Raw genomic sequence first — 15,359 nt, 5'->3', positions numbered from 1 at the left:
TAAGATCACTATAGATAAGAAAACTGAGACCAAGTAAAGTTAAGCAATTTGTCCAATGGCACCCAAGGATTTAGAGGCAGCATTTCTTCATGTCCCTCCTTCTTAATCTCTTTTTTGATATAGAAGTGTATTTAATTTAATTTACTAGATAAAAAGATAGGAATGTAGAGTTTTATGTTTCCTCTCCATTTCTTTAAAGGGAAGATATATATAATGCACATATATTACTTACATGCCTATATGTTTTATATATACGTCTGTTATATATCTAATTCATGTATTGTTTTAAATTCTAAGTAGATGGACATTTTACTTCTATGGCTCTTTATTGACCCTTCCCCCATGAGGCCGGGCACCTATCTATACAGGAAAAAATTATCTGATCAAATCTGACAAATTCCAGGGTCTTTTCTAACTTAAGACCTCAAACCCTGCAGTTCTGAGTGCTATAAAAGTTAATATATTCACAAATTACATTTACATAGTGCTTAACAGTTTATAAGTCTTAAACAATTAATTATCTTTTTGATGATATAGCACTGATCTTATCCCCATAGAATGAAAGTGACCCCCACTGTTTATTCCCCAGCTCACGTCAGGTTATTAATAAACACACTGAGCTTCACCTACTTTAGTTCACATTTTTCTTCTTCAGCATCTGCCCAGGAATAGGTGCTGATAAATCGATGTAAGGAGGGACGGTGTTCACTCTGCTTTGAGCCCAAAATACGCCTAAAGTGATGATAACCACTTGTCAAATCAAATATATCCATAGTCGTTTTCAATTTATTTCCCACTACCTAAATCGATACAAAAATTATATTCTAATTTTTTCCTTGGCACCTTCACATAACATTTATTTCATAAGAAAACAATTCCATGATCACATACCAACTTTTATAATTATTCTGCTTACACTGTGTTTTAAACCTATTTTAAACATTTAATTTAGTCTGGTTATAAGTAAAGTTCCCAAAGAACAACCATAAAATTATACTTACCAACTGCTTGACCTCCTACTGAATCGGTCATTATTATCTATCCCAGCCACCTTTAAAGTTCAGATGGTAAAGAAATGATAAATATGAATTTAGTGAAGTTTGTATTTTTGTCATATGAAAATACATTTGCTTTTGACAGAACATGTAGAAATTTGCATACCATTCCTGTATTTCCAATATTTCTGGGTAAAGAGGCAATGGTCACTCTTCGAAGAGAAGATGGCTATTCAAAGGGTGAAAATGTAAATTTAGAAAATTCTTAATATTTTATCCTTGTATGCAACACCTATGAATATGCTTGTACATTCACATCCATGCACTTGGTTACTGGTGAGTTAGACATTTTTAAAGGATTTTGCTATGGTCAAATTGCCTTCCAGAAATATTCTATCAATTTATAGTCCACCTTCCCCAACTCAAAGTTAGTATGGTTTTTGCCAGTCAAATAAGGAGTATAAACTTCCTTGTTTAGGTTTGCATTTATTTGGCTTCTAATAACATTGAACACATTTTCTATGTTGAATAACCATGTATATATATCTGCTCTGAGAACCAGCTGTTTATGATCTTTGCCCATATTAATTTTGTTCAAGATTTTTCAGGTAGAAAAACTTTTTCACTGTTAATACAGCAAAATCCATTAATCTCTTCCTTTCTTTTGCTTATAAATATTTTCCCCTAGTCACGAGGAGAAATACACAGCTATATTTATAGCTTTTTTTTTTCATGGCTTCTTCCATTTAATACATTTAAGGATAGGCATATTATTTTAATGAATGGATGTGTTTATAGATCAGCCTTGAGATATGCACAGAAAAATGATACATAGTATTATACGGTTCTTAAAGTTTAAATAAGTACAATTTCTGAAAATAAAAACATTTTAAATGTAGAAAATAAAGTTTTATGTGAGTCCTTTTCTTAAATGACCACCCCTAATTTAATTTCCTAGGTTAGTTGAGCATCAGGAATATCAAATTGTGGTCCAAGACACCTGGGTTCTAACACTACATGATCATAACTAATCATTAACTTCTGTGCTTCTCCCTGTCCTCATCTGTGAAAAAGAGATTTGGATGGAATGATTTTAAAGTCACTTGCTCAAAAATTCTATTACAAAATTCTGTGAAATTCTGATTTTCAAATTGGCAGAAACTGCTGGTTTAATATCATATTCTCCCTTTCAAATTCCTTGATTACTCATTAGGCATACAGCCTGCAGAATAAAAACTGTATTTCCAGTTTTATGTGCAACTGAGAGTGAAAATGGAAATATTATCTGGGACTTCTAGAAGTTATCTTTAGAAGGAGAGAGAATACATGTCTTTGATTTTTCCTTTTTCTTGGAACATGACTTGATGCTATGACCAGGACTTGGTGCTGAAACCAAAGAGGACATCTTAGGCCATAAAGTGGAAGCAAAGCGCTGAGGGCGATAAAGCAGTGAGAGACGGGGAGACTGGGCCCCAGGAATATAGTGAAGCTTCTCTACCATTGTTGGACAGCCTATTTCCAACTTTCGTTTTACATGAGAAAAACTGTTATACTGGCTTTCCTCTCAATGCCAGGTGAACAACTGATATGCTAATATAGCAGGAAATATAAAAGCATACATATAAACACAGATACACATATGTGAATTAAAATTGGTTCGTGATTTACATTTAAAACTATGTTGCTTCATATTTTTAAAACCATCTCACTTATAACATTTGATATATGTGTTTTAAGTGAATCAGTAAGTGAATTAGGAATTACCTTGGAGTTTAGAGAAGATGAGCGTTTTTTAATTTGGCAGTCATCTGAAAGGAAAAGCACATTTGCATATTTTAGAAATTACATTTCTACTTTCTGTTAATGTAATGGCCTTAATTCTTTACAAGGAAAAGCAGAGGTCAGAAAATATTTAAGACCATGGGGACTATTAAAGATAAATATCAGGTTGTTATTTATTTGGTGATTTATTACAATTACCATCTTAACCAATGGAATACAGTCCTCTAGGGCACTGCAGATGTCCAGAATGCTGACCTCCCACACAGTAGGCACTAAATGAATGTCTGCTGAATAAATTAATCCGAAATTACAGATAGAAGGTTATCAAATATGGTTACATTTCTATAAGAGGAACAGATGATTAAAAATTTTCAGAAAAGCTTATACTGCTTATTATAACATTTATGTAAACTTTTTCCCTTTTAAAATTGCTTTTATTATGAATATAACACAACACTCTGGAGTAAAATACATCACATAATGTATATAAATTTTATATTAAGATATTTTCCATGGCCTTATATGCACCTTATTTTCCAAGGCACGGGTCAGCTTGCTGTGCTAGGGTTATTTTATGAGGAATACGGAACCACTGTTGATGAGAGTGGCTCATTTAAGTTGCTGTGCGTCGCTGTGTGTGTAGAGAAAAGCCACCTCTTAACATATCCTTGTAGGTCACCAAGGTCAACTTAATAGGATGGATTAAATATATTCTCTGATCTCAGCAATTTAAATTGATGTAATGAATTTTTGATGTCGTTATCAAAGAATCTTCCTTGTCTCCCAGCCTGTTATCTAACTGACATCTTTCTTTGGGCTCTGTGACAGGAATGAGTTACTTTTTCAATACAATCTTAACCTAACAGTTCTATAGTAGAGACATGATAAGCATTAGTGAGAGAGAGAGGATGAAAGAAGCAAATATTAGAAAAATATAACTGGTACGATGATCTTAAACTTTTACCTTCATCTTCCAGAGGATTAAAAGACCTTTCATTTTGCAAGAGAACCTGTTTCAGTTCTTCTAATTCAGCATGCTCTTTGGCATACATTCTCTTCAGGTTTTCTACATGCTGAATCATCACTTCAACTGCTTTACTAACTCGGCTTTCCTAGTAGAAAAAAAAAACACACACAAATTTACACTGAAAATACTGTTTTTGAGATGCAGTTAAAAGATGGTGATTAGAAACATACGTTTTCTTCACTGCATCCCTAAGTCCCACTAAAATGACAGTAAAAGTATTTTTTTTAAAGAAGGCATGAGTCCACAAGGGCAAATAGAATGGAAGATATAACAGCAAGAAAAATTTAAAGCCTGCTAATAGAAGGACTAGCGATAAATGACTAAGATCAGAAAAAGCTAAATCCCTCCAAATGTAGTAAGAAAAACTTGGTTTCCACCACAGAAAGTCCCAAAGGCTCAAGAATTAGTGATGCCTCTGAAATTAAGCTTAAAAGGTGGCTATGTGAACAGAAGAAGTTTGAAAATCTGTGTAAAAAAAATAAATGAACAAACAAAACTAACTAATAGATACAGAGAACAAGCTGATGATTGTCAGGTGGGAGAGGGGTTAGGGGCCTGGGTGAAAAAGGGGAAGGGATTAAGAAATACAAATTGGCAGCTACAGGGATGTAAAGTACAGCACAGGGAACATAGTCGATAATATTGTAATGACTATGCATGGTGGATAGTCAGGTGTATACTAGACTTACTGGGGGGAACACTTCATAAGTTATATAAATGTCTAACCACTCTGCTGTAAACCTGAAACTAATAAAATATTAGTCAACTGTAATTGGAAAAAAAATTAAGTGATTAGAAACACAGACCACCTCCCTTTCTCAGGCTAACTGAGCAACTTTCCCTCCACCACTTTGGTGAAAGATACCAAAGGCTGACTAGGGAGAGTTAAACAGAGGGTCTGTAGATAGAGCGGTAACAGTTGATGGTGGATCCTACTGAAAAGAATAGATTTAAGCAAAAGCCTGTGTGTATATATATATATATATATATATTGAATCTTCAGATACCTAGCCTTATTCTTTCTTCCTGCTCCCAAACACTGGTAGCCAGGTTTATACCCTAAAGGCAGGCAGCTGTAAGATTTTTCTCTGAGGAAGCTAACATCTCAAGATAAAAGTCTTTAAACTACTGATATTAAGAGTACTCCAATGAAACATCCTACCTTGTGTGAAGTTCAGAGTTAATAAATAAGAACCTTCCCTACCCATATACAATGAGTTCCTTATCATCTGTATAGTGAGTCAAGAGATGCTGGAGGAAAGCCTCTAGCATAAAAGGAGAAAATAAAAACAAGAAAAAGCAAGCTAGAGGAAAGCAGAAAAACTAAAACTTCAAGGAAAGTATCAATACCTTCAGAGAGTTACGAATTAGTATTGCGTCTGTGAAATGCGAACAAGGTATTATTAAAAAACAATATTCTGATAATAAAAAGGGGTCAGAAAATTAAAACTATGACAAAAATACATAACAATAGAAGGGTTTCAAGATAAGATCGAGGCACTCTCTTTGAAACTAGAGCAAAAAGACTAAAAGGTAGAAAAGCAATGAGGAAGGACCGGTTTAAGAGGCCCAACATCCGAAGCGCTCAAGAAAAAATAGAAAATGTAGAAAAATTCCACAACATGTAGAAAATGAAATAATTCAAGAAAATTTCCAGAACTCAAGAATATAACTTGCCAGCTAGAAAATGTCCACTCAGGGCCTAAAACAGTAGATAAAAATAAACCCATACCAAGAGACGACAGGAGGAAAAAAAAAATACCCTAAAAACTCTGGAAAGTAAAAAGAGGTTATAAACAAAGTCTCGAGAGTCAGAATGGCATCAAGCTTTGATAGCAACACCAGAGGCTAAAAAGAAAATAAAGCAATGCAAGAAAAATTCTAAAGGAAATGATCTCTCACCTAGACTTTCTCACCCAGCTAGACTAAGTATAAGAATAGATGTGATTATATATCACATTTTCCGTTATATAACATCTCAAAAGTTTACTTCCTAGTCATTCTTTTTCTCAAGAAGTTACTGGATGAGATGTTTCACCAAATGAAAAAAAAAAATCATCAAAGAAGGAGGTATAGGACTTGGGAAACAGAATTCAACTCAAGGGAGAAATGAAAGAAAACCTTCATTTCAGTGTTCCAAAGATTGTTGTGGTGAGCCTAAAAACAATCAGTTCAGATTTGAACAGGTCAGAAATTTCTGGAAGCAACATCTCAAAGAAGAAGAAATTGACAGAATAGCTAATGAGTTTAAATCTATTGCAAATTCTAGACTCTCCAGGAGAGGTTAGGAATAAATTGGTTAAATAGAAAACCAAGCAAATAACCATCATAGCAAAGAAAAATGATTGACTTTGGGAAGAACAAGATTTTGTTCAAAGAAGGGAAAGTCATTATAATAGATTTTCTGCTATGAATAGAATTCACATGGTCATAATGTTTACACATAATGATCTAACTAATATTATTCATTGCACTTACTCTTTAATTAAAAAAAATTATTATGAAAATTTACAGAGACAAAAAGTAGACATATATCCATCAATCAGCTTCAAGAACCATCAACATTTTGCCATATGAGTTTCATCTCCTCCTCAGTTTTGAATACCATTTCTTTTAAAACAAGTGTTACATATCATGTTGTTTCACTCTTAGATACTTCAGTAAGTATCTAAAAATCATAAAGTGTATTTCCTTACATAATCACATCTAATAAAATTAACAGAAACATCTTAATGTCATCCAGTCCATATTTAAATTTTCCCAATTGTCTCAAAAACACGTTTGTACAGTTTTGCTTTAATTGGAACCACTAAGTACACCGATGGTATTTTTTCTTTTTTAAAATATTAATGAGTAATTCACAATATAAAATTAACTATTTTAAAGTGAGCAATTCAGTGGCACTTAGTATATTCACAATGTTGTGCAATCTTCATTTTTATCTAGTCCCAAAACATTTTCACTACCCCAAATAAAATCCCATACACATTAAGCAGTTAGTCCCTCTTAACCAGTCACTCCAGCCCCTGGCAAGCACTAATCTGCTACCTTTCTCGGAAGATACTATATATATACAAAAAGAATCATACAATATGTGACTCTTGTATCTAGCCTCTACATTTAGCATAATGTTTTCCAGGTTCATCTACACTGTAGCATTTATCAGCACTTCATTCCTTTTAGTGGCTAAATAATATACTATACTAATAATATAATCATAATATTGCAATTTTACACGCTCCTCAATAATAGTTATTTTCTTTCTTTCTTCCTTCTTCTTCTTTTTTTAAAATTATAGTTATCCTAGTGGTGTGAAGTAGTATCTCATTATGGTTTTGGTTTGCATTTCCCTGATTCCCTAATCTTTTTATGTGGTTATCGGCTATTTAGAGATCTTTGGAGAAATATCTTTTCAAGTCATTCACCCACCTTTAAATTAGGTTGTTTTTCCTTCTGTTTAAGTGTTCAGCATTCTTTATTCTGTGTATTAGACTCTTATTAGGTATTTGATTTGCAAATATTTTCTCCCGTTCAGTGGTTTATCTTTTTATTTTCTTGATAATGTCTTTTGATACATAAAGGTTTTTATTTTTGAGAAAGTCCAATTTATACATTTTTTTGTTGTTGCTCTTCCTTTTGTTTCTGATGTCATATACTCACTCATTTCACAAATACTGAGTAGCCACTATGTATCAGGCACATTTCAGGCATGGAGATACGAGCAGTGAGCCATATAAACAAATATGTCTGCTTTTATGGAGCTTATCTTCTAGTGGGAGGAGGCAGACAATAAACAAGATGTCAATAAAATATATATTATGTTAGGAGGTGATCAGTGCTATGAAAAACAAAAGATAGGAAAAGAGGGCATGAGAAGCTCTGGGGTGGGAGGGGTTGAAATTTTACATAAGGTGTCAGGGTAGGTCATTCTATGGAGGTGAGATTTGAATGAGAATTGAAGGACATGAGAGCCAAGATATACAGATGCCTGGAAAAACAGTATTTTAGAAGGCAGGGACTGCTAGAACTAGAGGCCAGAGATGGCAATATGATTAGCAGAACATATTGAAAGGAGACTAGTGTTGTTGGAATACAATAATTCAGGAAAATAGTCATAGGAGATAAACTCTAAGAGGTAAAAGAGCAGGGGAATCAAGAAAATGTATTATTTAAGCCATCTTAAGGACTTTGGTTTTTATTCTGAAAAAAAGTGAGGAGCCACTGGAGGGCTTTGAACCAAAAAGTAAGATGATCTGGCTTACGTTTTAAAAAGATTATTCTGGCTGCTTTATTGAGAATAGACTATGTTGGGAGAAGGATGGGGTGTGGATGGAAAGAGGGAGACCGTTTAGAAAGATATTGTATTAATGTGGGAAAAACAGAATAGTGGCTTAAATCAAGGTGGTAGCAATGGAGAGAAAAATAAGTAAGTAGTTAAATTCTGGATATATTCTGATGATAGAACGAACAGGACTTTGTCAGATTGGATGTGGAGTCAGAGAAAAGTGGTGAGAATCACTCCTGAGGGTTTTCAGGCTGAGCAGTTGGAAGAGCAGAGTTGCCCTTCACTGAGGTAAGGAGATTATGCACGGAACAGGTCTTGGAGGGACCATGAACAGTTTATTTTTGAATATGTTAAGTTTGAGTTGTTTATCAAACATCCAGGTAGAAATGCTGCATTAGCAGTTGTATAGTTTAGTCTAGAACTCATGGTAGCAGTTTAGGGTAAGCATGTGAATTTGGGAATCATCAGCTGATGACAGAGATAGCAGAGGGATTGAGTGAAGATGGAGATCAGATGTACGAGGGTGAAACCCTGGGGCCCATCATTATAAAGAGCCTGGGAGAAAGGCTCCTGTAAAAGAGGCTGAAAGGGAGTGACCTGTGAGGCAGAGAGAAAAAAACAGGGGGATGTGGTATCTGGAAGCCAAGGGGCAGTATAAGCATGTTATTTAGAGATATGGATATAAGCACAAAACAAACCAAAAGAGTTGACAGTTATTGCTCTTCACCATGAAACATGGGATAATATGCCTTATAGAACTACTTAACTTTTTAAACTATGTGCATAAGTAACTTTAATAAAAATAAAACAAAGAATATTATTCTCTAGTGAGGGGATAAAAAGGAAATATGATACTAAAAATGGGTAAAAATGATCAAACTAAAAGTACCACCACGATTAAATTTCTCCTTCTTAGGAAAATATATTTAATGAGTTCGTTTAGGTATAGATTCAAAAAATTAAATTTTTCCCACATTTTCCCACAAAGAAAATTTGAAATTCTACTTTTCTATGATTAAGTATTCAAAAGTGCATGTACAAGGATATATATTGTAGCATTGTTTATAATAGCAAAAAATCAAGAACATTCTGAAATAATCAAATAGAGGGGATTGGTTACATAATTTATGATGTATTCAGTCAATAGAATACCATAAAATAATGATGTGTGTATAAATTCACATCACAGAAAACTATGCTATATGTTGAATGAAAAAGCAGATTATAACAGTATAATGGGAGTGTGTAGAAAAATATATCACAAAATTTTTATAATAGTCACTGGCTAATGCTATGAGAAATTTTTTTACGTTATTTGCACATTACATTTTCCATTTTTTCTTTATTAAATATACATGCCTTGTACAATAAAGAAGCATTTTTAAAAAGTTCTTCCTAGAAATGTAATCCATAATCTCAGGGAAAATGATCTTGTTAGTAATTTCATTGTAACTAGAGAAATGGAGACAGATTACCTGATTAATGGCTCCCAACATCTCAGCCCTACTGGCTACTCGTGCTGTGCACTGGCTAAGGAATGTTATACTCTTCTCCAGCTTCTTAATGATTTCCTGGGCCTGGTTGTCATCTTCACAAAGAGGTGTTAAAGACTGCACAGAAAGCAATGTATTAAGAAGTATCCAACCCAAAGTTTCCACTCCTTCATATGTATTTATATTTTTCTTCTACAACAGAATAGGATATAATTAATTGGTAATGGTAAAGAAATTATGCTTTTAATGAGTTGAATGTCTTATATGAGGAGAACAGTTTGAACTTTTAAGAAAAAGAGTGAAAATATACTGAAATTAGAAATGGCTTTGACTACTGTCGCTCTTCTGTTGATAACAAAGTGTGATTGGGCTGATTAGGTGGGTATGCCTTCATTGCTTTATGAATATTTCTCTCAAACTTGAGCCCTTAATCCAAAATGATGGCCTTTCTGCTGGAGGATCATCTTTCTTACTAGGGTGGAGACAGAATTAAGAGAACAGCAGATTTGAAAGCAAACAAGCCACTGCTCATTAGCTGCATGATCATGAGCAAATTTTTAAGACCTGACAAAATCTAAAGCACCATAAATTTTCTATATCATTAAGAAATGAAAAGTTCTGCAATAAAACTATACGGCACCATTAACTGTAAATTGCTTCCTAATTCCAGAAATGTTATAATATCAATCCTTCTGATTTTCTATTTTTCTTCATCTGTCAGAGGGAGACAATTACATTTTCTTTCCACAAATACTGTGACATGAGAGGTAATAGATGCCAGTTGCTTGTCACACAGTAGGTGCTTGGCTTCTGAAGCCAAGCGATACATATCAGACAGATATATGTGAGTTGCTAATCAACTAGAATGGCCATTGTCAGACAGTTTCCTATGGTAGTTTAAATAACCACCTTCAGTTTGGAAAGGAAAAGCAGATGTTAGTTGTTAGCCAAACAGAATATGGTTGAACAAAACTGAATCATGAAGAAACAGAAAATTTGAATAGATCAAAAACTAGTAAGCAGATTGAAGCACTTATCAAAAATCTCCCAATAAAGTAAGTCCAGTATCAGGCTTCACTGGAGAATTTTACCAAACATCTAAAGAAGAATTAACACTAATCCTCCTGAAACGCTTTCAAAAAATTGAAAGCATAGAAAATACTTCCAAGGTAATTTTCTGAGGCCAGCCTTAAACTGATACCAAAGCCAGGCACTACAAGAAAATTATAGACCAATAACCCTTATGAATATTGATGTAAAATTCCTCAATAAAAATACTAGTACACTAAATTTAACAGCACATTAAAAGGATTATACAGCATGACCAAGTGATATTTATTCCTGGAATGCAAGGATGGTTCCACATATGAAAATCAATCAATTCAAAAGACCACATTAACAGATTAAAGGATAAAAAAATGCATTATCATCTAAATTAATGCAGAAAAGTATTTGACAAGGTTCAACACCATTTCATGATAAAAAAATATTCAAAAAACTAGAAATAGAAGTAAACTACCTCAACATAACAAGAGCCAGAAATGAAAACCCCACAGTTAATATCCTATTTAATAGTGAAAGACTGCAAATTTTTCCTATAAGATCAGAAATAAGACAAGGATGTCCACTCTCGTCACTTTTACACAACTTAGTACTGGCAGTCCTAGTCAGAGCAATTAGGCAAGTAAAAGAAATAAAAATCTACATTGGAAATGAAGAAGTAAAATTATCTTTGCTCACTAATAACATGATCTCATATACAGAAAACCCTAAAGATTCCACAAGAAGACTGTTAGAAGTAATAAATAAATTTAGCAAAGTTGCAGGACACAAAATGAACATATAAAAAACTAGTTCATGTGTATACACTAACAATGAACGATAAAAAAAGGAAATTAAGAAAACGATTCTATTTACAATAGCAATAAAATACTTAGGAATAAACCTACCCAAGGAGGTGAAAGATTTGTACACTGAAAATATTGCTGAAAGAAATTAAAGAACACATAAAGGGAAAGATGTCCTTTGACATGAATTGGAAGTCTTAATTTTGTTAAGATGTTCAGACTACCAAAATCAATCTATAGATTTAATGCAATCCCTATCAAAATCCTAATAGCATTTTTTTTCTTTGCAGAAATAGAAATATCTAAATTCACATGGAATCTCAAATAGGATCCCTAATAGCCAAAACAACTTTAAAAAAGAACAAAGTTGGGGAACTCACACTTCAAAACATATAACAAAGCTACAGTAATCCAAACAGTATGGTACTGGCATAAAAACAGATATATAGACCAATTGAACAGTATATAAACTTACATATATATGGTCAAATGATCTTTGATAATGGTGCCAAGATTACACAACAGGGAAAAGATAGTCTCTTTAACAAATGATATTGGAAAAACTCAATATCCACATGCAAAAGAGTGAAATCGGACTTTATCTTACATCATACACATAAATCAACTCAAAATGGCTTAAAGATCTAAATGTAAGACACAAAACTTATAACTCCAGAAGAAAACATGGTATAGAGACCTTCATGACAATTTGGCAATGATTTCTTGGATATGACACTGAAAGCACAGACAACAAAAGCAAAAATAGACAAATAGTACTACATCAAACTTAACTTCTGTGCACTGAAGGACAGAATGAAAAGGCAACCTGCAGAATAAAATATTTGCTAATTATATATCTTATTAAAAATTTGACAAAGAACTTGAACAGAAATTTTCCCAAAGATGATGTGCAAATGGCCAATAAACACATGAAAAGATGCTCAACAATAGTAACCATCAGAGAAATGCAAATCAAAACCATGATGAGAGACTATGTTGTACCCATTAGGATGGCTACTATAAAAAAATCAGAAAATAACATGTTTGTCAGAATGTGAAGAAATTGAAACCTTTATGCAGTGTCAGCAGGATCACAAAACGGTGCAACACCTATGCAAAAACAATATGGTTGTTCCTCAAAAAAACCTTAAAAGTAGTTCTCCATATGATCCAACAATCCCACATCTGGGCATATTTCTAAAAGAATTGAAAGCAGGGTTCTCAAAGAGATATTTTCACACCCATAGTCATAGCAACAATGTTTACAATAGCTATGAGATGGAAGCAACTCAAATATCCATCAATAAATGAATGGATAAACAAAATGTGGCATATACACAAATGGGATGTTTTATTCAGCCTTAAAAAGAAAGGAAAACCTGTCACATGCTACAACATGGGTGAACTTTGAAGACACTGTGTAAGTGAAATAAGCTAATCACAGAAAGACAAATACTGTATGATTCTACTTATATGAAACATCTAATGGTCTAATTCATAGAAACGGAAAGTAGAATGGTGGTTACCAGGGACTGGGCGGCGGGGAGGGGAGTTGTTTAATGGCTATAGAGCTTCAGTAGGCAAGAATAAAAGGTTCTGGAGATCTACTTCGCAACAATGTAAATCTATTTAACACGACTGAACCATACACTTAAAATATTTAAAATGCTAAATTTTATGTTATGTGGTTTTTTATAACAAAATACAGAATATGGTTTCTAAATTTCTATTTTCCTTTTCCAAAACTAGCCCTCTTAATTTTCCAACCCATCCTTGTATTTATGGTGACTTTGCAGAATGAAAGAATAATAGTTGTTATACTACTCTGTACCTTACAGAGGGCTTGCCCATTATCTGACAAGACTGAAATCAGTCCCCATTCTCTTTTTTCAGTTAATGAAATGGACATACTTTTAATTCTCTTCTTTGAAACTTAAAATTGATATGTCCTATTGCTCAGTTTTCTGCATGATTACTATTCTTCTTCCTGAAATCTATTTGAAAATCCGGAAAACAGATGACTCATAAAACTACTATAAAAGACATTTATTGTTTTATTGCTTATATTCTCTTACTAGTGATTCTTGTATTTTACCCTGATCCTGAATTCTTACCTCCTATTAATTTACATTGGAGTCAGGCAGAGCTTGGTATCTGGTGTTGGTTTTAGTCATAGAAGTAAACTTATGTGTAATTTGGAAAACATTATTAACAATGTGACCAAATAGATAGTCCCCAAATGTTATGATTCTTACCTCCAATAGCTTTAAACAGTTAGTGATTTCTGTCTTCAAATTTTCTTCTGCCAAGTCACGGGATCTTTCTTCAAGCTTTACTCTTTTCTCCAAGGTGAACCAATCACACTTAAATCCCAAAGACAATCTGAGAAATTCAGCCTGTTATCAAAATAATATGAGAGTGAAGGGAGAAAATTGGTTGTAGTCAAATATTTCAGTTTAATACTAGATTATATGAGGCATTGCTTTCTCTTCCCAGCAACTTAATGTTGGCATGCAAAGACTATCCACACTTTGTCATTGCCAAGCCAGACAATCACCAAATGTACAAGAGCTTGTACAAAAGCATGAAGCAACCACAGGCAAATGAGTCTAAAACACTATTTTTAATTAAAGGAAAAAATATTTACTTTAAACTCACCTCCACCTCCTTCTCATTAGCAGAAGTGCTGTAGGATAAGACAAAGAACTTATTCAAGCATAGTTCAACAGAAAAGCAAAAAATGTTAGCATGCTATATGAAAAAAAGCTTACTTGTCACTTTGTTTAAAGTTAACCGATTTCACAGTTGTTACAGGAATAGAGGAAACAGCAGTATCTATTAAAAGATAATAAATATTATTTAGTTAAAAAGGTTTAACAGCTAAAGGCACATTCAATCAAATGTTATGTTCTCTTTCCACTAAACAAAGGCATTTCACTGACATATGTCTGAAACAATAGCCAATGAATAATATGTTTGCTGAAATATAACATAATATGCTATGCTATCGGGATCACAATGACTCTAAAATCATAGGCTCATACTTCAGCCTGTAAATAGTCTGAAAACTGAAAATGTCTCAGAGTCCAGGGATAGCCCAAGTTGTTTGCTTTGCATTTGAACGTTTATTTGACTTGAACTCTTGGCTACATGCGATTCTTCCTCTGGCACCCTGGTCCTCCTCCTTCAGATCAAGGCATTACTAGCAGTAGCGGCAGTAGTAGTGATTATAGTAGTAATAGTAGTAGTAATAATAAATAATAATAATATATAATAAAAGAATACTGGTAATAATAACAGCAACAATATACATCGCCTTGACCATTTATTACGTGTTTACTATGTGTCAATCTCACAACAAGTCTCTTAACACAAATTAATGATACTCTTAATAACAACTTTGCAAAAAGGACAATATATTAGTTATAGGAGCATTAGATTTAGCATTGAAAAAACCTGGTTTAACTCTTGGCTTTGACCCTTATAGCTATGTGAACTGGAACAAACAACAACATCAACCACCTACAAAATCAGGATATATATTTTTTTCTATAGTGTTACCGTCTATAGTTTATAGGCTATGAAGCTGAATCACAGTTTACCTATCTCACAAAGATATTTGGGAGAACTAAATAAAACTATGCACACAAAGAATTTAACCATGCACTTAGCATATAGTATATTCTCAATAAAGGGTGGATTTTTTTACTCATTTCCATTTTGCAGATGAGAATAATTGAGATTTGTGTTAAATAACTTTTCAAAGTTACAGCTAATCAGAGACTGACTCCAAAGCCAGAATTCTATTTACTACTCCCTCCTAATCAAGGTGAAATGAGGAGGAAAGCATATTGGCGCTTAGTCTTTAAATGTTGGCTTATTTACTTTTAGATGGGGTAATGAAAAAGATCTCAAAGTAGAGCTCAGAGT

General features: G+C 33.4%; 1 protein-coding gene across 2 annotated transcripts in view; it reads right to left on the bottom strand.

Moving 5' to 3' along the window:
• Window positions 1-15,359, bottom strand: part of LRMP (lymphoid restricted membrane protein) — a 42,631-nt gene that overhangs the window by 2,489 nt on the left and 24,783 nt on the right. For both annotated transcript variants that reach the window (XM_025047363.1, XM_025047364.1), the window contains exons 12-20: window positions 14,201-14,264; window positions 14,088-14,115; window positions 13,685-13,825; window positions 9,565-9,699; window positions 3,742-3,889; window positions 2,760-2,803; window positions 1,162-1,224; window positions 1,002-1,051; window positions 631-732 (exon numbers count right to left, since the gene is read on the bottom strand). In XM_025047363.1, coding sequence (XP_024903131.1) covers window positions 631-732; window positions 1,002-1,051; window positions 1,162-1,224; window positions 2,760-2,803; window positions 3,742-3,889; window positions 9,565-9,699; window positions 13,685-13,825; window positions 14,088-14,115; window positions 14,201-14,264 — 775 coding nt within the window. The remainder of the gene's footprint in view (window positions 1-630; window positions 733-1,001; window positions 1,052-1,161; window positions 1,225-2,759; window positions 2,804-3,741; window positions 3,890-9,564; window positions 9,700-13,684; window positions 13,826-14,087; window positions 14,116-14,200; window positions 14,265-15,359) is intronic.

Source organism: Pteropus alecto, unplaced genomic scaffold (assembly GCF_000325575.1).
Source record: "Pteropus alecto unplaced genomic scaffold, ASM32557v1 scaffold103, whole genome shotgun sequence".
NCBI classification, from domain to species: domain Eukaryota; kingdom Metazoa; phylum Chordata; class Mammalia; order Chiroptera; family Pteropodidae; genus Pteropus; species Pteropus alecto.
This window is presented reverse-complemented; position numbering and strand designations above follow the sequence as displayed.